Raw genomic sequence first — 25,965 nt, forward strand, 5'->3', positions numbered from 1 at the left:
TCATATCATACCCGGTAAGTGGTGTCTTCTGAGCTACTGTTGTCTACTTTAATGATTTCAGTCTTCTGTTCTTCTGATTCTTCTAACATATTACAGTTTGCTAAAGATGATCTTACATATAAATCTTTACAGAAAGTTGGTTTCATTTTACGATTACAGCTGAAAAGAGTAAAACATAGGTAATAACCCAAAGAAACGTACAGTTATTTATACTAGTTTTCACAACTGAGGTAACGACAGTTTATCAGTGAAAGGGATCCTTTTGAATAAATTTATATAAATATACTGAACAAATTTGAGTCAACAGGGCTGAAAAGTCAAATCTCTGACATTAGAAAAGTAAGAAATATCACTGAGAAAGCTTAAAGGACCAAGCCAACAGTATTAACTTCTGTGTGCCTTATTTGAATTTCTAAAACTAAAACAATTACCTCATAAAAGCGTTGTTTTTATTGTGGTGCTTAATAGTCTGAATAGTTTTGGAATAATATGGGATTTTTGATCTTCGAGGAATTCTTCTATTACATTCTTTTCTGTTGCCATAGTCACTTTCAGAAGTCATATCTGTATCTCTTTTTGGTCTGAGATCTTTCTCAGGAACATTATCTATTAAAGAATCAGAAGTCTAGAATAAAAAAACCAACAAAGTTTGTTAAAAGTTCAGTTCAGTATAAAAGATTTAAATGTGAAATTTCCTAAAACATTATGACTTTTTACAAGATTAAGGTTCATAAACTAGGTATGTTCAGAATTAAAGACAGGAATTTAGCTTCTGGTATGGACAAATAAGTTCTTATGAGGTTGACTCTCAAGATAGCAATGATAAAGTCTAGGAAAAGTATAAACAAACAACTATGAACAAAAACTATTTGGAGGCCCTGGACAGTGAACAAAAGCAGGCTTATTCTAGAGAGGAGCTGAGATTTGGAAAAAATGACCAGAACAGGGTGTTTCTGTTTTTACGGTTTTTCACTCGAGAGCTTACCACAATCAGCAGTACATAGGGAGTCTTTTTTTTTATATATTTTATTTATTTGACAGAGAGAGACACAATGAGAGAGGGAACACAAGCAGGGGGAGTGGGAGAGGGAGAAGCAGGCTTCCCGCCGAGCAGGGAGCCCAATGCGGGGCTCGATCCCAGGAATTCTGGGATCACGACCCAAGCCGAAGGCAGACGCCTAATGACTGAGCCACCCAGGCGCCCCAGTACACAGGGAGTCTTAAAACTAAGGTAGAAAAACCAGACTTTTGGGCCTGAAGAATCATTGGCCAGTACAGACTGTAAGAAGCCCAGTTACAGGATTAAAAAAATGAACTGCTGCCTTAGAGACAAATTTATAATTTAAGTGAAATCAAGTTAAATGCTTGCTATGACAAAAGTATCAACATTCTTTGGAGGGCTATAATAGCATCTAAAGTCTCCAAAACATAACATTCACAACATCCAGGATAAATTCCATAACTACTCAATATAGGAAGAACCAACAAAATATGATCTATTCTCAAGGGAAAACACAATCAATAGAGACCTAACCTGAGAGGACCCAAATGTTCAAATAAGCAGAAAAGAACAATGGTATATTACTCAGCTATAAAAAAGAATTATATTGCCATCTGTGACAACATGGCTGGACCTAGGGTAGTCTCCTAAGTGAAATAAGTCAGAAAAAGAAACACTGTATGATTTCATATATAAGTGGAATCTAAAAAACAAATGAACAAATATACAAAAACCATAAACAGACCCATAAACACAGAGAACAAACTGGTGGTTGCCAGAGGGGAGGGGATGAAGGGGTGGGCGAAATGAATGAAAGAGATTGGAAGGTACAGGTTTCCAGTTATGGAATGAGTAAGTGAGAATAGGGAATATAGTCAATGGTACTGTAATAGTATCGTATGGTGACAGATGGTAGCTACAATTGTGGTGAGCATAATATACAGAGTTGTCAAATCACTATGCTGTACACCTGAAACTACGTTACTATGAAACTATAAACTACTGTTTATCAATTATACTTCAATAAAAAAGAACTTTAAAATAGTGATTATAACCATATTCAATGATATAAAACATGCCTGTCTTGAATGAAAAGAAAAAATTAGCAGAGAAAAAGGAATTATAAAAAATGGAAATTTTACATCTGCAAAATACAACACCTGAAGTAAAAATTGGCTGGCCTTAAGAAGAGAATGAGGTGATGAAATAATAAGTGTACCTGAAGATCAGTTTATTAAAATTATTTATTAAACTAATTATAAAATTATTTAAAATGGATACAGAGAAAAAAAAAGTTGATAAGATATAGAGTCTCAGGGAACCGTGGAAGAGTATCAAAAGATCTAAGTGGAATCTGAGAAGAGGGAATATAGGGCAGAAAAATATTTGAAATGATGTCAAAAATTTCCTAAATTGGGTAAAGACCAATTTACAGATTAAAAACACTCAGAGAAACCTTAAGTAGGACAAATATGAAGAAAAGTATCCTTAAGCACAATGTCGCCAAACTGCTGAAAACCAAAAGTAAAGGTAAATTCTTGAAAGCAGCCAAAGAAAAATGCCACATTATATTCAGGAAATCAAGGATTCTAAATAGTGCTGACTTTGCATTCAAAACTATGGAGGCCAGGAGACAGTACTAAAAGAAAAAAAAAGCTGTCAATATAGAATTCTATACTCAGCAAAAAATGTCCTTCAAAAGGCATCTGTTCTCAGATGTCCACTACAAGATTTGCTACAGGAAGTTCAGGCTGAAAGTCCTAACTAAAGGAAAATACTACTACAAGGAAATTAAATCTTCAGAGAGTGTCATATATGGTTTATTTTTATTTTTTAAAAAGATTTTACATATTTATTTGACAGAGAGAGAGAGAGAGTACAAGCAGGGGGAGCGGCAGGAAGAGAGAGAGGGAGAAGCAGGCTCCCTACTCTGTAGGGAGCCCGATGTGGGGCTCAATCCCAGAACCCCGGGATTATGACCTGAGCCGAAGGCAGATGCTTAAATGACCGAGCCACACAGGTGCCCCTCATATATGATTTATATACAGGTAAATACAAATAATTTTTATATTTTTTACTTTTAATTCCTTTAAAGCAAAAATTAAAACATTGTCTCTGGAGTTTATAATGCATCCAATGAAATACATATGGCAACTATAACAAAGTGTAATAGAAGCAAGAATTCTAGATTTTATATGAATATAGTATTGAAAAGTCTATTTTTAGAGTTATCACACACAGAAATAAAAAGTATGATTAAAGAACAAAATACAAATTAAGATTGAATTATAAAAAATATACAACAGAAGATAGAAAAAGTAGAAAAATGAGTAAAAAAGTGAACAAAAAGCAAACAATGAAATGGTATACCTAAATCCAACTTCATCAATGATTACAGTAAATTTCAATGGAGTATGGACTCTTCAGAAGGAGTGATGGCCATGTCGGGTGGCTCCTGGGTGGCCTGGTTGGTTGGGCGGTTGCCTTCGGCTCAGGTCATGATCCCAGGGTCCTGGGATCGAGCCCTGCATTGGGCTCCTTGCTCAGCGGAGAGCCTGCTCCTCCCTCTCCCTGCCACTCCCCGTTTGTGCTCTCTCTCTCACTATCTCTCTGTGTCAAATAAATTAAATAAAATCTTAAAAAAAAAAAAGGAGTGATGGCCAGGCTGAATTAAATAACAAGACCCACCTATATATAAGACTTACTTCAAAATAAAGATATAGCAAGTTAACAGTGAATGGATGGCACAATGAGCTACCACTTCATACCCAGCAGGATGGCTATAATCAAAACCACAGAAAATAACAATTTGGTGAGGAGATGTGGAGAAACTGGAACGCTCATATAATGATGGTAGGAATGTAAAATGGTGCAGTTGCTTTGGAAATAGTCTGGTCATTCTTCAAAAGGTTAAATACACAGTTACTATTTGACCTAGCAATTCTACTACTAGATATATTACAAAGAGAAATAAACACCTATGTTTACACAAAAGCATATATATGAATGTTCACAGCAGTGTTACTCATAATAGTCAAAAATTGGAAATTACCCAAATTAACCAACCAAATGAAGAATGAATAAAATGTGGTATATCCATATAAAAATCTTATATTAAAAAAAAATGAAGTACTGATACATGCTACAAAATGGGTAAAACCTGAAAACATCATGCTAAATGAAAGAATATAATCACAAAGGACCACATACTGATGATTCCATTTACATGAAATTTCCAGAATAGGCAAATCCATATAAAAATAAAATCCACGAGGAATTCAGCTGAATAGGGATCAAACCATTCGGAACACCTACAAACTCAAAAGGAGATCGAAGAGGAGAGTAGCAACAACTCTCTGAACAGAGAAGCGACCGCTTACTGGAAAGTCTTTTCTGATTTGTATACAGTATATTTGCTGGGGACGTTGTAAACCTGATAGCATTTTGTTCTCTCATTCATCTATTCTCCTCTGGACAAAATGACAAGACGAAAAAAATCACCTCAGCAAAAAGAACAAGAGGTAGTACCGTCAGCCAGGGACCTACTCAATACGGACATTAGTACAATGTCGGACCTAGAGTTCAGAATCATGACTTTAAAGATACTAGCTGGGCTTGAAAAAAGCGCGGAAGTTATTAGAGAAACCCTTTCTGGAGAAATAAAAGAACTAAAATCTAACCAAGTCGAAATCAAAAAGGCTATTGATGAGGTGCAATCAAAAATGGGAGCACTAAATGCTAGGATAAATGAGGCAGAAGAGAGAATCAGTGATATAGAAGACCAAATGATGGAAAATAAAGAGGCTGAGAAAAGGAGAGAGAAACAACTACAGGATCACGAGGGCAGAATTCGAGAGATAAGTGATACGATAAGACGAAACAACATTAGAATAATTGGGATCCCAGAAGAAGAAGAGAGAGAGGGGTAGAAGGTATACTGGAGCAAACTTCCCTAATGTGAGGAAGGAAACAGGCATCAAAATCCAGGAGGCACAGAGAACCCCTCTCAAAATCAATAATAATAGGTCAACACCCTGACATCTAATAGTAAAACTTACAAGTCTCAGAGACAAAGAGAAAATCCTGAAAGCAGCTCAGAAGAGATATGTAACCTACAATGGTAGAAACATTAGATTGGCAACAGACCTATCCACAGAGACCTGGCAGGCCAGAAAGGACTGGCATGATATCTTCAGAGAACTAAACGAGAAAAATATGCAGCCAAGAATACTATATCCAGCTAGGCTGTCATTGAAAATAGAAGGAGAGATAAAAAGCTTCCAGAACAAACAAAAACTAAAGGAATTTGCAAACATGAAACCAGCCCTCCAAGAAATATTGAAAGGGGTCCTCTAAGCAAAGAGAGAGCCTAAAAGCAGCAAAGATCAGAAAGGAACACAGACAACATACAGTTAACAGTCACCTTACAGGTAATACAATGGCACTAAATTCATACCTTTCAATAATTACCCTGAATGTAAATGGGCTCAATACCCCAATGAAAAGACACAGGCTAGCAGATTGGATTAAAAAACAAGACCCATCGATATGCTGTCTGCAAGAGACTCATTTGAGACCCAAAGACACCCCTAGATTGAAAGTGAGGGGGTGGAAAACCATTTACCATGCTAATGGACACCAAAAGAAAGCTGGGGTGGCCATCCTTATATCAGACAAACTAGATTTTAAAACAAAGACTGTAATAAGAGATGAGGAAGGACACTATATCCTACTTAAAGGGTCTATCCAACAAGAAGATCTAACAATTGTAAATATCTATGCCCCGAATATGGGAGCAGCCAATTATATAAGGCAATTAATAACAAAAGCAAAGAAACACATTGACAACAATACAATAATAGTGGGGGACTTTAACACCCCCCTGACTGAAATGGACAGATCATCTAAGCAAAAGATCAACAAGGAAATAAAGACTTTAAATGACACACTGGACCAAATGGACTTCACAGACATATTCAGAACATTCCATCCCAAAGCAACAGAATACACATTCTTCTCTAGTGCCCATGGAACATTCTCCAGAATTGATCACATCCTAGGTCACAAATCAGGTCTCAACCGGTACCAAAAGATTGGGATCATTCCCTGCATATTTTCAGACCACAATGCTTTGAAACTAGAACTCAATCACAAGAGGAAAGTCAGAAAGAACTCAAATACATGGAGGCTAAAGAGCATCCTACTAAAGAATGAATGGGTCAACCAGGAAATTAAAGAAGAATTAAAAAAATTCATGGAAACCAATGAAAATGAAAACACAACTGTTCAAAATCTTTGGGATACAGCAAAGGCAGTCCTGAGAGGAAAGTATATAGCAATACAAGCCTTTCTCAAGAAACAAGAAAGGTCTCAAATACACAACCTAACCCTATACCTAAAGGAGTTGGAGAAAGAACAGCAAATAAAGCCTAAACCCAGCAGGAGAAGAGAAATAATAAAGATCAGAGCAGAAATCAATGAACTAGAAACCAAAAGAACAGTAGAACAGATCAACGAAACTAGGAGCTGGTTCTTTGAAAGAATTAACAAGATTGATAAACCCCTGGCCAGACTTATCAAAAAGAAAAGAGAAATGACCCAAATCAACAAAATCATGAATGAAAGAGGAGAGATCACAACCAACACCAAAGAAATAAAAACAATCATAAGAACATATTATGAGCAACTCTATGCCAACAAATTAGATAACCTGGAAGAAATGGGTGCATTCTTAGAGATGTATCAACTACCAAAATTGAACCAGGAAGAAACAGAAAACCTGAACAGACCTATAACCACTAAGGAAATTGAAGCAGTCATCAAAAATCTCCCAAGAAACAAAAGCCCAGGGCCAGATGGCTTCCCAGGGGAATTCTATCAAACATTTAAAGAAGAATTAATACCTATTCTCCTGAAACTGTTCCAAAAAATAGAAAGGGAAGGAAAACTTCCGAACTCATTTTATGAGGCCAGCATTACCTTGATCCCAAAACCAGACAAAGACCCCATCAAAAAGGAGAATTACAGACCAATATCCTTGATGAACATGGATGCAAAAATTCTCACCAAAATACTAGCCAATAGGATCCAACAGTACATTAAAAGGATTATTCACCACGACCAAGTGGGATTTATCCCTGGGCTGCATGGCTGGTTCAACATCCGCAAATCAATCAACGTGATACAATACATTAACAAAAGAAAGAACAAGAATCATATGATCCTCTCAATAGATGCAGAAAAAGCATTTGACAAAGTACAACATCCTTTCGTGATCAAAACTCTTCAGAGTATAGGGTTAGAGGGTACATACCTCAATATCATAAAAGCCATCTATGAAAAACCTACAGCGAATATCATTCTCAATGGGGAAAAGCTGAGAGCTTTTCCCCTAAGGTCAGGAACGCAGCAGGGATGTCCAATCTCACCACTGCTATTCAACATAGTATTAGAAGTCCTAGCCACAGCAATCAGACAACAAAAAGAAATCAAAGGCATCCAAATCGGCAAAGAGGAAGTCAAACTCTCACTCTTTGCAGATGATATGATACTGTATGTGGAAAACCCAAAAGACTCCACCCCAAAACTGCTAGAACTCATACAGGAATTCAGTCAAGTAGCAGGATATAAAATCAATGCACAGAAATCAGTGGCATTCCTATACACCAACAAGACAGAAGAGAGACAAATCAAGGAGTCGATCCCATTTACAATTGAGCCCCAAACCATTAAGATACCTAGGAATAAATTTAACCAAAGAGGCAAAGGATCTATACTCAGAAAACTATAAAATACTCATGAAAGAAATTGAAGAAGACACAAAGAAATGGAAAAACGTTCCATGCTCATGGATTGGGAGAACCAACATTGTGAAGATGTCAATGCTACCTAGAGCAATCTACACATTCAATGCAATCCCCATCAAAATACCATCCACTTTTTTCAAAGAAATGGAACAAATAATCCTAAAATTTGTATGGAACCAGAAGAGACCCAGAATAGCCAGAGGAATCTTGAAAAAGAAAAGCAAAGCTGGAGGCATCACAATTCCGGACTTCCAGCTCTATTACAAAGCTGTCATCATCAAGACAGTATGGTACTGGCACAAAAACAGACACACAGATCAATGGAACAGAATTGAGAGCCCAGAAATGGACCCTCAACTCTATGGTCAACTTACCTTTGACAAAGCAGGAAAGAATGTCCAATGGAAAAAAGACAGTCTCTTCAACAAATGGTGTTGGGAAAATTGGACAGCCACATGCAGAAGAATGAAACTGGACCATTTCCTTATACCACACACAAAAATAGACTCCAAATGGTTGAAAGACCTAACATGAGACAGGAGTCCATCAAAATCCTAAAGGAGAACACAGGTAGCAACCTCTTCGACCTCAGCCGCAGCAACTTCTTCCTAGAAACATCGCCAAAGGCAAGGAAAGCCAGGGCAAACATGAACTATTGGGATTTCATCAAGATAAAAAGCTTTTGCACAGCAAAAGAAACAGTCCACAAAACCAAAAGACAACCGACAGAATGGGAGAAAATATTTGCAAATGACAGATCAGATAAAGTGCTAGTATCCAAAATCTATAAAGAACTTATCAAACTCAACACCCAAAGAACAAATAATCCAATCAAGAAATGGGCAGAAGACATGAACAGACATTTTTCCAAAGAAGACATCCAAATGGCCAACAGGCACATGAAAAAGTGCTCAACATCGCTCGGCATCAGGGAAATCCAAATCAAAACCTCAATGAGATACCACCTCACACCTGTCAGAATGGCTAAAATTAACAAGTCAGGGAACGACAGATGTTGGCGGGGATGTGGAGAAAGGGGAACCCTCCTACACTGTTGGTGGGAATACAAGCTGGTGCAACCACTCTGGAAAACAGTATGGAGGTTCCTCAAACAGTTGAAATTAGAGCTACCATTCGATCCAGCAACTGCACTACTGGGTATTTACCACAAAGATACAAATGTAGGGACCCGAAGGGGTATGTGCACCCCAATGTTTATAGCAGCAACGTCCACAATAGCTAAACTGTGGAAAGAGCCAAGATGTCCATCGACAGATGAATGGATAAAGAAGAGGTGGTATATATACACAATAGAATATTATGCAGCCATCAAAAGGAATGAGATCTTGCCATTTGCAACAATGTGGCTGGAACTGGAGGGTCTTATGCTTAGTGAAATAAGTCAATCAGAGAAAGACATGTATCATATGACCTCACTGATATGAGGAATTCTTAATCTCAGGAAACAAACTGAGTGTTACTGGAGTGGTTGGGGGTGGGAGGGATGGGGTGGCTGGGTGATAGACATTGGGGAGGGTATGTGCTACGGTGAGTGCTGTGAATTGTCCAAGACTGTTGAATCACAGATCTGTACTTCTGAAACAAATAACGCAACATATTTTAAAAAAAAAGAAAAAGAAGAAGATAACAGGAGAAGAAGAATGAAGGGGAGTAAGTCAGAGGGGGAGACGAACCATGAGAGATGATGGACTCTGAAAAACAAACTGAGGGTTCTAGAGGGGAGGAGGGTAGGGGGATGGGTTAGCCTGGTGATGGGTATTAAAGAGGGTACATTCTGCATGGAGCACTGGGTGTTATGAACAAACAATGAATCATGGAACACTACATCAAAAACTAATGATGTAATATATGGTGATTAACATAACAATAAAAAAATAAAAAAAAATCCACTAGTGGCTGCCTAGGGCTGGAGGAAAATGGTAGTGACTGCTAATGGGTACAAACCATTGAATTGTATGGTAAGTGAATTATAGCTCAATAAAGCTGTTCTTTTTTAAAAAAAAACCCTGATTGATGGAAAAAGATTTATATATAAATTATAAGCGTAAGAAGGCTGAAATGGTTATATTAATATCAGATAAAACAGGCTTCAAGACAAAGAATACTCCCAAAGACAAAGAGGAACACTTCATTAGGAAGACAGAACAGCTGTAAACATGTATGTGCTTAATAACAGAGCTTCAAAATATAATAAGCAAATGTTAAGAGAATTAAAGGGAGAAACAAACCAATCCACACTCTTAGATGGAGATTTTAAGATTTTTCATAAAGCGATAGAATCAGACAAGTAAATTTTTAAAAAATCAGTATTAGCACCTGATAGAACTAGATAAAAAAATCAGTAATGACATGAGTCATCTGAAAATGCTATCAGCCATCCTGACTTAACAAGTGTACAATAAACATTCTGTCCAAGGGCACAAAGAACATTCACGAAGAAAGACCACATACTGGGCTATACAGTAAGTCCCAGTAAATTTAAAAAGACTAAAATTATCTAGAATGTTCTCTGACAAAATGAAAGTAAATTAGAAGTTACTAACAGAACATATCTAGAAACCAAAACACTTGAAAATTAAATGAGATGGTTCTAAATAATCCTTGGATGAAGGAAGAAATCACAAGAGAAATTAGAAAATATTTCTAGGTAAATAATGATGAAAACAAATGTATAAAATTTGTGAACTGTAGTTAAAGCAGTGCTTAAAAATATTTACTGCTTTAGATGGTTAATTAATTTAAATTAGAAGACAGATCTAAACTCAATAATCTAAGCACTTACATTAAGAAGCTAAAAAATAAAGGGTAAATTCAAAGTAGAAGAAATAATAAAAATGTAGAAATCTGTAATACAGAAAACAGAGAGCAGATAAAATTAACAAATTCATCTTTGTAAATAGAAACAAAACCCTTGACTAAATTTTTTTAAAAAATTTTATATATTTGAGAGAGAGAGCACGAGGGAGAGAGAGAGAGCAAGGAAGGACAAGCAGGAAGGCGGAAGGGCAGAGGGAGATCCCAGGACCCTGGGATCATGACCTGAAGCCAAAGGTAGACGCTTAACCAACTGAGCCACCGAGGTACCCCACCCTTGGCCAAACTGACCAAGACAAAAGAAAAAATATATATATATATATATATATATATAAAATAAAACAGAGAGAGAGGGGACACAAATCATCATTATCAGTAATAAAGGAAAGGCTATCATTACAGATCCTACAGATGTTAAAAAGACAGTAAGAGAATATTAGTAACAATTTTATGTTAACAAATTCGATGAAATGGACAAATTATAAAACACAACTTATATAAAGCAACACACAATGAGATAGAAAATGAGTTGCCTTATAATTATTAAAGAGAGTGAATTCATTATCACAAAACTTCCAGGGCCAGATAATTTTACTGGTGAACTTTATCAAACATTTAAGAAAGAATAATTCCAATCTTACAATAATTTTTTAGAAAATAGAGGAGAGGGCAGTTTTCAACTCATTTAGGGTATGCAACATTAACTTAATATCAAAACCAAAGATGCTACTATAAAAGTAAAAACAAATCTCCCTCATGAGCAAATCATAAAAACTTATAAAATACTAGCAAACTAAATCCAAGAATATATGATAATTTATCATGATTAAATGAGGTTTACCCCCAATATGCAATGTTTGTTTAACATTTGGAAACGAATCAATGTAATTCATACTATTATGTGAGTAAAAAATAACATATGATCATCTCAATAGATGCAGAAAAAGCATTTAACAAAAAAAATTCAACAACATCAGAAAACTCAGCCAACTGGGAACAGAAGTAAACTCCTTAACTTGATAAAGGACATCTATGAAAAACATAAGACTCACATCATACTCAATTGTGAAATACAGAAGGCTCTCCAAGGATCAGGAATAAGACAAAAGTGCCCACTCTCACCATTTATCTTCAGTACTGTACTGCAAATCCTAGCTATTGCAACAAAGCAAAAAGGACCAGCATAAAGGTCAGAGAAGGAAAACTGTCTCCATATGACTGTTTATGTAGAAAATTACCAGGAAAATACAAAACTACTAGAACTATTAAGTAAATTTAGCAAAATCACAGGATCCAAGCTATATATATATAAAAATAAATGGTATTTCACAAACAAGCAGCAATCATGGAACATGGAGCCACAAAAACTGTTCAATTTACAATGTTATAAAACAAAATACTTAGGAATAAATTTAATAAAAAATATGCAAAACTTGTATACTAAAACTACTTCTGAGAGTGATGAAAAAGATCTAAAGAATAGATATAAAACATGGAATGATTTCAAAGTTATACTAAGTGAAAGAGGACTTACACAAAAGTGTATATTTGTACAACTGCAATATTATATTATATTATACTATATTATATTATATTATATTAGGTTCTGGAAGAAGCATTCAATAATCTATGGTGAAAAAGGGAGGAAAGTGATTGCCTTGGGGGAGAAGACTGACAGGGAAAGGGTAATGTTGATGATGGTTATGTTTATCTTCATAAAAGTTGGGTAACAGGTATATGTATTGTCAATTCATGGAAAACACGTATCTGTATTTTACATCAAAAGAGATGGCTAAAAAAATACTGAACTCTATAGTTACTGATATACATGCTTAAGTATTTTGAGGGAAATATACCAATGCATGTAATTTAATTTGAAATGTGTCATAAGATAGTTTGATAAATGAATAAATGGATAGATACATGAAGAAATAAGCAAAGTAAAATGTTGACAGTGGAATCTAGTTGGTGGGTATACTGGTATTCACTAAGAATTTCTTTCAAATTTGCTCTAAGTTTGAAAATTTCATAATAAAATGGTAGGGAAAAACTAAAAGACAAAAGTCTTCACAGAGAACTCTCAAGATCAGTGAAATAATTATAAGTTCCATGGTTAAGAAAAATATCATTGTAGTATAGTACATTTTCAGTAATTTTATGACCTCACTTATAAATTACTACTTTTGAAATAACATTGAGTATATACATCAACTGAAATTAAAACTGCATGTTTACCCTTCACACGTTAGCATTCACCGAATTTTTTTATTATGCAGAGCAAAGAATCATGTTTTTTCCCCCAGACAGCTAGACTCCTATTTTTGGTTACAAAGTAGGAAGAATTATCATCATAACTGAGTAAGAAGCATGCTGGTGGAAAGAATACCAGACTGGCTATCAGAGATTTGGGTCTGAACCTCAACTTCTACTATTAAAGGACGCTTAGATGAACTCCTTTCTTTCCTATAAAATAAGAATGATATATTGATCCCTAGCTACTTGACTGGGGTGTTGTGAGAATGAAATGAGGATGGCATAAAAGAAGCTGTAAAAGTTCACTTCAAATACAGGTTACCAAAATTAAATCTAAGGTCTGATATTGGCAGAAGAGTCAGCTTTTAGAAAAGACGAACGATGAAATCAATCTGAGGAAACGGAGAAGCTGAAGAGCTCAGTGACACATTATCAATGATGTTAAAGAATGTACAGGCCAGCATTCTTATCCCAGTTCTATTCCTACCCACTTCTGTGGCCCAAGTGAAGTGTCTAGGGTTTTCTGGCACACAAAATCCTTACAGCCTTAACTCATTTACTGCCCTAAGATAAACTTTTTGTTTATCTAGCATTGTTGTTAGTGTTGTAACTATGATAATAGTTCAGAATTATTAAAAACCCTCTGAACTATAATTCTACCATTAGCATTTTCTACTCCACACCCCCACCTCATTTGGAGAAAAAAATTTTGAATATTAAAATTTAATTACAAATATCTAGGTCAAACTCACATTTGACTAATAGCTTCTTTGGCCTGTACCACAGTATCTCTACCCTATATCCAAGTAGGGGCTAAATAATAATCCACTGCATTCTCAGAAATGTGGTGCTGAAGAAAACAACTGTTATTGTAGATCACAGTCAAGAATGCTACAGCAAAGTTTGGAGACCCAAATAGCAATAAAATCTAGGCATTGTAGTCCATCCACATAATTCAAAGATTCTAAAAGCCAGTGTACCAGTAGCAGGGGTAAAAAAAAGAGTATCTCAGGAAAGCAGAGATTAATCTGGTGAGGGTCTGCTATAAACAGAAATTAAAGCAGGAACTATGTAAGTTAACCTGTCATTCAGCTTTAAGTTCTAGAAGTGGTTTTGATCATTAAACAACTGAAGATAGTAGAGGCCCAAAGTAACTCACGTATCCTCTATATTTATAAACGCTGAGTCAGAAGAGTTCTGAGTTTACTCAAGGCCAAAAGGTAGATGGGTGGAAATAATGTGACGTACAGCAAAATAAAGGAATTATATAATAAATATTTGAAGGACAATAATGAAAATGAGTGAAAAAAGTATGTTATCTTTTTCTACTACTACTATTATAAAACAGAATCCTATTTCTGTTAAAGGAAAAAAATATACATACACAACAGAATGTTAACTATAAATTGTCTCGGGTTGGTTAGCTAATATGCTATTTTTATTTTACATTTCCTCAACTTTTTTTTTTCAACAAACACTTCTTAGAAATATAGGAAAAATAGTTACTTCAGTGAGAAGCTGTAAAATTTGATCATCTAATTTCTGAAGTTTCACGTCATTATGAAAATTGTTTTCATGATTAACTTTCTCCGGCTCAGAAGATGGACATATAGATATAAATGATGTCAAACCAGTATCTGTTGGTGATGCAAACTGATCCAAGGGGGCTATCTCATCGATGGGTGGTGTTACGACTGGCATACTATCAATTATCTGTGATACAGAGAAACAAACCAAGATCTTTTAAATTTACATTAATTAAAATTTGAAGGTATTTTTTATATTAGAAAAAAACAATACCATACCTCATCTTCACTTATATTTAGGGGAGAATCTGAAGAAACTAAGTGATCCAAAAGACCTTCTATGCACTGTAGGCGTGATGAATTTATTTCTGACAAATTTACTGGCTCACCAAATATGTTCTTGCAGTCCAGGATTCTAAGCTGTGGCAATGTCTGGAGCATAACTGCTCTGTACCCTTGGAAACAAATCATTCAAAATAAAAAGTCAGGCATTAAAAAGTTAATTATTTCTCAAATACACTAAATTTATCACCTACCAGATATATCACCTGAATGATAAAATTAGTATTGGAATGCAACTAATAAACTTGTAATAAAAGCTACTTAGTCCTTCTCTAGTATGTAATCATTAAGTATAAAACAAACAAAATACTCCCCGCCACCCCTCCCACATAATCCTCCTGGTGAAGATCAGAAAGTTAAAAATCATTATTGCTGGATTTCGCTTTTGTAAAACTGCTTTAAAGTTATAAATGCATGATACCAGTAAGCTTATTCTGAACAGAAAGCCAAACGTGTCTTTTATTTGTAATATAATTAGTATAAATATAAATCAGGATAATGTGGGTAACCACCAGAAATTCAGAATTTTACTAACGAGGCCTTAAGTATTAGTATATTAAACTTCCCCATCTTTCTCCCTTAAATTAGATATAACTAAGATTAAGATAGGCAATCTATCAACTATTCAAGAATATGTTTATTTTCCCTAAGTACAATTAAATATGAGAAATCTGACAAGTTAACATTAATTTGGTGTTTAGGCTAAAAGAAACAGTTTAACTTTGCTTAACTATAATGTTAAGACCAAGTATTTCTAACAAAGGCCAATGAAGTGGTTGGAAGAACTCCAAAAGAAAGAAATCTGGCAAATCAATATATGAAATTTTGAGAGGAGAAAGGTTACTTTAGTAGTAAGTATCCCTTCAATTCTGGGGGGGGGGGCAACTGTGTTGAAATACCTAATCAAAGTGAAAAACAAAGGTTCAAACTAGGAACCAGAGATTCTTAGGGCAAATTGTCAGGGAAAAAATCCAACTTGGGTGAGTAAGGAAAAGAAGAAAAAAGTTGTTTTAGAAATAAGGCTATTTCCCCCCAAAACAGGGTTTCCCCAGAAAACTGAAGTCTGTCCTGATTCTAAGGACAGTCTAATACAGGTAGACTCTATATTATATGGCATTAGGAAAATAGTTCATCTCACATCTATTATATTCTTCTGTGAAATAAAATTATCACAACAGGTTTCCATTCTGGGAAAAGCCTTCATACAGTTGTGTATTAATGACAGAATGGAGCCAACTCTGTAGCCACCTTCTACCCAAGCTGATCTTTTGAATATATATTCATATTTTACATTTGTATCTTATTGCTTGGTTAAGCCATTTGAAATAAGTGATAATAATAAGAAATAGTAGTCTGGTCTGCTTTGTATTTACCAACTTCAGTGATTCTGAATTAGATGAAATGGCATTTCAGCAGCATCTTCAATATATCATATTGTTTTCTTCCTTACAAAAATGATTTATTTATTAACACATTCACAAACAAAATTAAAAACATACACAGGAAAAAATTTTCCTAATATTTCCTGATTCCCAGCTACTTTTTCCACCCTTTCTGCCATTTCCTGACCCTTACCTACTTAATACTGGAGTTAGCCATTGTTATCAGTTTTTGGTACAGCCTTCTGGATATTTTATATATATAATCAGCAAATACACACACATATTTTACCCTTTGCACACAAATGGTAACCTATTATATGCAATGTTTTCAAACTTGCTTGCTTTTTTTCTATTAACAGTGTATCTTGGAGATAATTATGTATCAGTAGCTAAAGACTCTATATTCTTTTTTTATGGCTGAATATTATTATACTGTTTAAGAATAGATCATAACATAATTTTGAGGCATTCACTTATCAAATATAAAACTGTCTAAATAGAATTATTTATCTGTTCATCCTGTGCTCTCTTAACCGCAATTTGTCTTAATAAAATTCCTTATTTGCAATTATGTTTTTTCAAATATATAATAAAAAGTTGCAAAGCTTAAGACAAATAAAAGGGTCATAAACACCAGTTACAGAAAACAAAGGAGCTCTGAATATTAACTGTTGCAAAAAGTATTAATTGCTCATACCTGGTACACGACAGACAGGGTTATCTTCTCCATTTTTTTCCAAAATAAGATTAGTCAAGAAGTTCAATCCTACCACACACTGAAGTAAGTGATGAATACTATCTATACAATTACTATGTAGGTCAATATATCTAAGTTTATGTTTAATTCCATGAAGGGGAATCAAACCTGCAATAAGGAAAAAAAAAAACTCTCTTGATGCCACTGAAGTCATTTTTCCAACAGCTAATTAAAATTAATTTTTATATAGATTAGATTTTGAGGCAAAGAAGCAGCATTAATAAGAAGTCTCCACAAACAGCTACATCTAATAAACAGTATGCGTAAAGACATTTGTTGTTTTGAAGAAACACAGGGTTAGCATCCCTTTTGAGGCCCTAGCCCAGAGGTTCCTGGTCTGGTTCTCTTCAAACAGAACATATGGGCCTCCCCAGGTCAATGCATGTACTTCTAGGAGAATCATAAAGCAATGGCTTCAGGCTCTCAATCAACACATTATTTCTGATTAGCAGACATAAGCAAACCCTGTAGTACCCTTCAATTTTATTGGTTTGAGCATAAAATACAAATAGCACCCATTTGATTTAGTTCCCTGGTAATAATTCTTACACGAGTTTATCTAGAGCATGGTAATGCTAACAACTAGATTTGCAGCAGAGGTTACTGATGCCTGGTACCACGTCTCCTTGACCAGCCTCTGACTTCAGCTGCAGCTGTGGTGGATGGGGCCATGCATGCTGAGAGTTTGCCCCACTGGAGCACTTCATGCTTCTCTTTTCTTCCCTCAGAACTCTCTTTAAAATGGAGCTTCTGAGCAAAGGTACAGCCTGGAAATGGCCTTTGATGTGCCGAATCTACAATTCCAACCATGAAATCCACCCCCGAACTGAGACTTACACATATACATACACACATGTCTAACAGGGTTCTCAAATTTAAGAGAATCCTTACTTCTCATCCCCTCATCTCTAAACCTGTTTCTTCCCATCTTTCCCACATCAGGAACCAGTCCCATCATCCACCTGTTTTTACAGAAAAACTCACAGTTAATTTATCTTTGATTCCTTTTTTCTTCCTTATCTCAATCCATCAGCATGTCCTATGAACTTTACCTGCAAAATACATCCATTTGCTCCTCTACACTATTTCTACCCTAGTCCAAGTCTCCATCATCTCTCACCTAGACCACTGAAATAGCTTCCTATCTGGTCACCTGACTTCCACTCCTATCCTCCTAAAATCCATTCTTCACTCACTCAGCAACCAAAGTGATCCTTGAAAAACACATACATCACTTGTTTAAAGCCCTCCTACGGCTTCCTATTGCACCTAGAATAATATGCAAACTTTTTTTACCCTGAGTATGAAGCTGTGATCTGGCCTTTGCCTACCTTCTCATCTCTTTTCTTAGCACACCAACCCCTCATTTGCTATGCTCTAGCCATATTACCCTTCTTTCTGTTCCTTTATTATGACAAGGTTGAAGGTGCCTTAGTGTCTTTGCATGTACTTATCATATATACTGCTTTTATTTATTGAACTCATAATTATCTATTAAAACTTACAGGGCTGCCTATTATATTTTCTTCATATTTATTATAATCTGATACGAAGTCACTAAAATGCACCCTTTTAGGTGTACAGTTCAACGTATGTAAACAAGCATATACAGTTGTGTAACCACTACTATAACTGTGATACAGAACATTCCATCACTCCGATCAATGGGTCCCATCTTCAACCCTTGGCAACTAATGATCTAATTTCTGCCACTATAACTTGCCTTGGTCAGAATGTCATATAAATGAAATCATATAGTGCATCTTTCTGTGTCTCACTTCCTGCACTTAGCCTAATTCTTTTTAGAGCTGTCCACGTTGCTGCATATATCAATTGTTCATTCCTTTTTATTGCCAAGCAATATTCCACCATGTGGATGAATCACAATTTATTTGTTTACTAGGTGATAGACATATGGATGGCTTCCAGTTTTGGAAGATTATAAAGAATCATATAAACATGATTATATAAAAAGCTATATAATCATATAAACTTTCATATACAGGTTTTTGAACAGACATGGTTTCATTTCTCTTAGGTAAATACCTAGGAGAGGGACTGCATAATTATATGGTAAATGTATGTTTAACATTTTAGAAACTTTCAAACTGTTTTCCAAAGTAGTTGTTCCATTTTCAATTCTCCTCACAATGTGTGCTAGTTCTAGCTGCTCCATAATCTCACCAGTATTGTAAGTTTTAAAACTATCTATTCTAGTAGGTATGAAGTAGATCTCATTACAGTTTTAATTTGTATTTCCTGAATCACTAAAGATGCTAAACATTTTTTTTTCATGTACTAATCTGCCACTTAGATTTCCTCCTGGGAAGGGGTCTGCTCAAATCTTTGTTTATTTTTGAGGGGTTGACATGATCTTATTTTTTGCTTTTCTTCCCCACTACAATGTAAGCCCTATGATAAGAACCTTATCTACTTGTTGTTTTTTTTATCACTACAGAATAGTATTTGATACAGTAATCTTCAATAAATATTTGTTGAGTAAATGAATGAGCAATCTTATCCAAGATTCACATTTTTCAGATAAGGCAACTGCATCCAAACAATAATATTCTTTGCTCAACATCACACAGCAGTGACAGAACTAGGGTTAATACTCAATTCCAATACTTTCACAACTTTGGGGGAGAAAGTTTTAAAAAATTAAAATATTCTTGCTATTCCAGCTTACAGTAGGGAGTAGATTGCTTTAATTTTTTGTATATGAAATACCTGGTATAGGTAGTATTTTTCTAGTATGGGAGAAATATAAACACATGAATAAGATTTTCAAAAATTGACAGGATTATGATGATAATTAGAAGAATTCTGCCAGTTCTAAGAGATAATTCTAAGAATCATGAAACTTTGTTCATTTTATCAGTGTATCACTTTAATCAATTAAAAATAGGTAGAAATGTTTAACCTTCTTAGACCTGCTAAGAGTCAAAAAGAAAAGAAAATTATTTGATCTTCAATTTACAATATAGCCTTTGGAATGCAGTATGGTCCAATATGCTATATGATCCAATATTGTAGAACTAATCACCTGTGGCTTTGTAAATTTAAGCTAAAATTAAATTACAAATTCAGTTCCTCACTGCACAAGCCACATTTCAAGTGCTCAAAAGACACATCTGGCTATTCGTTGCCATGTCAGACAGCATAGATATTTAATATTTTCATCACTGTAAAAAAAGTTCTATTGGAACTATTCTTTATATAATAGCATATCGATCAATTATTTAAGATTAAAACATTATTCTCCTGAAGTAAGACCCTCCTATCCAAGTTTTTTCGGTTACTGATCACCTATTTGTATTCCTATTTTTTTATTTATTTATTTGCTTTGGCACCAACAAAAAAAGAATTATGTCTGAAGCAGACTCTCTAGATGGTATTTTTGGTCAAAAACAGGATTATTCAGTTTTCAGCATGCTGAGCTTAGCCTAACTCATCATATGTGGCAAACATTCAGCATTATAGAAAACATAAGATTATCTACTTACCACTAAGATCATTTATGTGGTTATAAGATAAATTCAGTCTAGTCAGATTAGTTAGTGCTTCAAGTCCTAAAATAAAATAAGATAAAATAAAGCTATATAGTATTACAATACTATTTCAGACAGTTTTGAAGCAAATCTATAGTCCAATAATAGGGAAATCAATTTTATAGGTATTTTGCAAAATACCTAAAAATTGTTAACTTTTCTAGAAGAAAACTTTTATGTAGTAAATTTTAAGGTCAGTTTTCAGAAGTATATGATAATATTTATTCCATTCTTTTGGGAAGAAAAGTGGACTTAAATAATCTTCCTTATGCAAAGTATCACATGAAAATCACTTACAAACCTTCTATTCTTGTGATCAAATTGCAGGACAAATTTAAAGTACATAGTTTTGTCAGTGTGTTTAGCCCTTCAATTCGATTTATTTGATTAGATGACAGATCTAAGTGTTGTAAATTCCAAACATGATCAATGGCTTCAATTTTTGAGATGTTATTGCAATGAAGATTGATGGCATGAAGGGATGAATCTAAAGATAACTCTGATATGCTACAAGAGAAAATATATATTATCAAAAGCAAGTAAGAAACAGATTTAAAAATTATGACCAAATATAATTAAAATCAACCAAACAGCATGTAGATGAAAAGTATGTGCTCTACTCATTCTATAACGAAATCCTTCCTACCTGTGGTAGTCTTTTAACATCTCATAAGGGACAGTGCTCCTTACCACTAATTGGTATTTTGGACCATACAGATAAACAGGAAACCCACTCAAGAGAGGGAAGTGACCCTGGGCATTTCTACCTTCTATAAGCAACCAAGTCATCAGCGTATAATGAAAGCTGTAATTGTAAAGGCCCTGAAATCATAATATCCCAGTTCAAATCTGCATTCTAGTATTTTTTTTTTTTGCTAAATTACTTGAATAAATGAGTTAACCTCTCTAAGCCCCTATTTTCTCATTTCATTTATCTAACAACAATTCTAAGCAATAGGTATCATAAGGATACTGAAGTTTGCAGAAATTAACTTGTCCAAGTTCTTGCAGTTATTACCTGAGGCAGTATAAATCCAGATCTGGCACTGTAGCTTGTAATCTTTCTTTACTGTCTGCAACAGCTATTTAACCCAGAATGTAGCTGATTTCAAAGAAACAACCAGTTATTACTATTTCTAGTGAAAAAATCTATCCTCCCTTATATACATCTGGAATGCACCTCCCCTAAATAGAACTCATCTCCTCATTCTCTCAAGTACAGCCATTTATAACCAGAACCTCTCCTAAAGATGGTCGTTCCAGGAATAAAAACTACAGTGCACAAAGTTCAGAAGTGCTGGAAGGAGGGAAAATCGGGAATAGGGACACACAATGTCATGAGCATCTGTTCAATGTTCTGTAGCAGCTACCGCAGAGGAAACTTAACTCTGGCAGCAGAGAAGTGAGAAGTTTAGTAGTCAGGGAGTAAAAAGAAAATAAAGAATTCTGGTTCTTTCAAATCAGCATCAAGAATCTAAAATTCAAAATTAAAAATCAAAAACACTTTAAATATGCCATAAAGTCATTCAGCTCCTCCCTTAAATTTCAGAATGAAGCACGTAATAACATGTGGCAGAAAAAGATAAAGCATTTGTAAATTTGAAACTACCAATTTCTAAATGTGACTGTTGAAATGTTTTCCAATTACCTTGCTGTCATTTACTGAGCTATCCTTGTGCTGTTAACACATGCTCTTAATGACAGTCATTTATTTTCTGACACATTTCAGTTTCTGGAAATTAGTACTGTGCAGATAATGTGGTACAGTAGAAAAAGGAGAAAGTGAAATCAGACAGAAATAGGTTTGAATTTGAACTTAACTGCTCACCAGCTGGGAGAATTTGGGAACACTATTTAGATCCTCTGGGTCTCAGATCTGTCACTTGTAAAATTACTACCTTGCAGAATTATTGTGAGGGGTAGTGATAACATATGTAATATTTACACATAGATGGCATTCAGTAAATGGCATCTATTATTAAATATAAATGTAAATATTCCTTTAAAAACCATCTCCCTGGGGTCTTTGGGCAAATTTGAGATCATGATCCAGAACAAGATGGTTTAATTATCAGCAGCAAGGTTCCCCATAGAGCAGGGCATGCCACAAAGGAACAGAGAGAAGCCCACTATGGAACTGCCTGTAGGTCAGTATGGCTAATCACAGAGGGTAAATGGAGAAATGGTAAGAGGTTAATTCCGAAAAGGTAGGCAGGGACCAGTCAGTAAAGCGGGATGAAAAACCTAGTACGTCATGCATAAATTTGGGCTGCATGAAAGAGGGAAATGGTTAGCTAAATATGATGTTTAGTAGTCGCAAGAAGTTTACGGATATATGTATCATAGTGCTCTGCAAAGGAGAAATTAGAAGGGAGTCAAAGAGAATTGAGGAAAACCTAATGAAGAGCAGTAAACCTTCGCTCCACGGTTGCCGGACACACCACAGCGCCACTTTTTGTCAAGGTAACAGAAAGAGCAGAATAGACAAGATAGAACCCGAGAAGACCAACAATTACAGAGCAAGCAAAGGAAGAATAATCAGTAAAGAAAGAAGAATCAGTAAAGAGGGAGGATGGCCAAAGACTGGTAGAGAATGAGATCATAGGGCAGTTTCCAGGCTACTCAGGAGTCCAAGGAGGAAAGGAATGAGGACTCGCTGGACCTGGCACTTCAGCAGAGCAGTTCTGGCGCGGTAAGGCGGGGGGAAGCCAGACAGCGTTTGTGCGCGGTCTGGCTAAGGCTGGGCCCGCCTCCGCTCCGAGGCAGCTTGTTATTCACGGCTCACGCCAGGGGATGCCCAGGCCGCTCCTGGCTGCGGAGCACCCTTTACCTCCGCAGGCCTTTGTCCATGAAGCACAAATCCCCGCAGATGCTGTCGCCGTCTTCATTTTCGACTTCCGCCTCCACCGACGCCTCCATAGTACTGGCGACGCGGACCGTGGTCTTAACCGGCGCCCAGAGCTGGGTGGGAGAGCCCGGAACACGCCTTCTGGGTGAGCGGAAGTCCAGTCCGAGGGGGCGGGGGGAAAGGCCCCCCGCCCCGCTCCAACCGACAGCCGGGCACTTTCGCGCCTTGACGAGTGCCGTAAAGCGGGAAGCCTGATTTTCTTCCCCAAGGGCTTCCCTCCCTTTTACGGTATCCACGGCGCGATTCTTGGGACTTGCCGTAAAGGGAAACAACATCCCGTGTGTGTGGTTGTTGGGTAAAGAATGGGTTTTCCTGTGACCCTCTCCTGTATGATTTTTGCGTTGTAGGCGACTGACTTCTGAAGGCGATTTAACAGCAGTTTGTCTTACAAAACTATAGTCATACATACCTGTAAATTATTCCCCCACCGGCCATTGCACCTACTGTTGGTTTAGTAAACATTTATGGGATGCCTTACATATGTCAAGCACTTCTCTGTGACATGAGGAATAAATTGAAGCCAATTCTCGTTCTCTGGAAGCATTCACAGTTAAGTGGAGGAAACAAAGAATTGCCGTGCAACAGGGTGAGTGCTAGAAATAGCACAGGAGCATTTAAGTCAACTGTATAGTGATGTGGGTAGTGGGACAGTTTTCTAAAAGGTTATTGGTGACTGAGCAGACCCTTGCTAGGTCAAGGGGAATTCTGGGAGTGAATGGCATTCCAGGCAGGAAAACAATACCGGCAGAAGGTGGAAGAAAACTGGTTAGATTGCTTTCTAACTCATGGGAATATTTAGGGGCACCTGACCGGCTCAGTGGGTAGAGCATCTGACCCTTGATCTTAGGGTTGTGAATTCAAGCCCCACCTTAGGCATGGAGCCTACCTTTAAAAAAATTAAAAATGGAAAAAAAGGTATGTCAACTTTGAACCTGTCACTATCTTAAGCTAAAATCTTTGGTGGTCCCTGTTAGCTGTCAAATAAAGGCCTAACTTTTTGCTCTAATATTGAAGATATTTCCGGACTTTAAGTGTCATTAGTCTCCTATTGTTTAACTATACCTTTCACATTCTAAAATTTGTAGCCACAATTCACTGTTTCCTGTAACCATGTGCTTTGCCATATGTCTGCAGCTCCTTCCAATAAGAAGTGGAGGTAGAATCTCCTCAGTGGCTTCTTGATTCTGGGCTTGCTTGTGCCTTTTTTTTTTTTTTTTTGCCAATAGAATTCATTTAATTCTAGTGCTGGGCCTCAAGACACCTTGCATGCTTCTGCTCCCTCTCTTGGAAAACTGGCTGACCTGCCATTTAAACAAGGCCAGACTAGCCAACTGGAGGAGGAGCTACTACATGGAGCAAAAACAAGTCACTCTAGCAAAGGAAGCACAGATACATACACGAGCTCAGAAGTGCTTAGCTGAACCCCCCCCAAACTGCAAAATAACAGAAATGTGAGCTAAATAAAGTGTTTTGTGTTAAGCCAGTAAATTCTGGAGAAAATGTGTTATATAGGATAAGATGATTGATAATAGTCACTGATCTGTGACTGAATATCCATTAAAATAGAGATTTTCAATGGGGATAAGTATTATAGTCTTACCTAAAACAACTGATATAAGAAACAAATTATGTTGTAATGTTATTAAATGCATTGGATCTTTCCTCCAAAGTCATGGGCGATATAATTAATTAATTAAAATACTGATTATTGTTAGTGGAGTTCAAAAATTGTAGATTGTATCTAAACTGCCTTAGCACTTAAGAATTGACTTTTTGTTTATTTTTAAAGATTTTATTTGAGAGAGAGAGAGAGTGAGCACAAGCAGGGGGAGTGGGAGAGGGAGAAGCAGACTCCCTGCTGAGCAGGGAGCCCAATATGGGGCTTGATCCCAGGACCCTGGGATCATGACTTGAGCCGAAGGCAGATGTTTAACCAACTGAACCACCCAGGCACCCCAAGAATTGACTTTTAAACTGATAGTTGGATAAACTAATATTACTATTTGCCTTTTTTTTACGCAAATGCTTAGAAACTGTGGTTTTGCTTCAAAATTCTTTATTTGCAAAACAAAATTTGTTAAATAAGTTTCTATAGGAGACTTCAGTTCTCAAATTCAAAGAGCCTATCATTAATATTCTAAATAATATGTAAACAACACTTTTTAATTACTATACTCTGTAGTTTTATATTTTTAAACAGGACTTCAATTTGTCTTGGACTTGCTTTTCATGCTATCTATAAAATATTTGTGGGGTGCCAAATGGGTAATATATTTGAAATCAGCCTTATTAGTGTGAGGTCAGGGATGAGATAGGCCATCAGAAGGGGCAGCAAGATAGCATTGTGGGGGAGGCAGAGAGAATAATATCTATTCTGGAAATGATAAGTTGCTTAGATAGACTGATGTGTGGTGAGGGTGTGTGTGCACAAGAGAAAGCAAGAGGTGAGGCTAGAAAGTTAGGCTTGAGTCAGATCTTGGAGAACCTGCAATGGCCAGTTTAGAAGTTGGTATTTGTTGGGGCGCCTGGGTGGCTCAGTCAGTTAAGTGTCTGCCTTCAGCTCAGATCATGATCCTGGAACCCTGGGGTCAAGCCCCATATCGGG

General features: G+C 36.1%; 1 protein-coding gene across 4 annotated transcripts in view; it reads right to left on the reverse strand.

The window, feature by feature from the left end:
• The window catches only part of LRRCC1 (leucine rich repeat and coiled-coil centrosomal protein 1), a 41,032-nt gene extending 17,544 nt beyond the window's left edge, over positions 1-23,488 (reverse strand). For 2 of the 4 annotated variants that reach the window (XM_028111396.2, XM_028111401.1), the window contains exons 1-8: positions 23,283-23,488; positions 20,754-20,959; positions 20,408-20,473; positions 16,842-17,009; positions 14,700-14,875; positions 14,401-14,607; positions 432-625; positions 12-159 (exon numbers count right to left, since the gene is read on the reverse strand). In XM_028111396.2, coding sequence (XP_027967197.1) covers positions 12-159; positions 432-625; positions 14,401-14,607; positions 14,700-14,875; positions 16,842-17,009; positions 20,408-20,473; positions 20,754-20,959; positions 23,283-23,371 — 1,254 coding nt within the window. In that variant the 5' untranslated portion in view covers positions 23,372-23,488. Of the gene's footprint in view, positions 1-11; positions 160-431; positions 626-3,370; positions 3,458-14,400; positions 14,608-14,699; positions 14,876-16,841; positions 17,010-20,407; positions 20,474-20,753; positions 20,960-23,282 lie in introns of those variants that run through there. The other 2 variants (XM_028111407.1, XM_028111425.1) reach the window with 2 other exon arrangements.
• Between the last annotated feature and the right edge of the window lie 2,477 nt (positions 23,489-25,965).

This window comes from Eumetopias jubatus, unplaced genomic scaffold (assembly GCF_037043125.1).
Source record: "Eumetopias jubatus isolate StellerSeaLion01/CBP00866 unplaced genomic scaffold, mEumJub1_p1.0 scaffold_4, whole genome shotgun sequence".
NCBI classification, from domain to species: domain Eukaryota; kingdom Metazoa; phylum Chordata; class Mammalia; order Carnivora; family Otariidae; genus Eumetopias; species Eumetopias jubatus.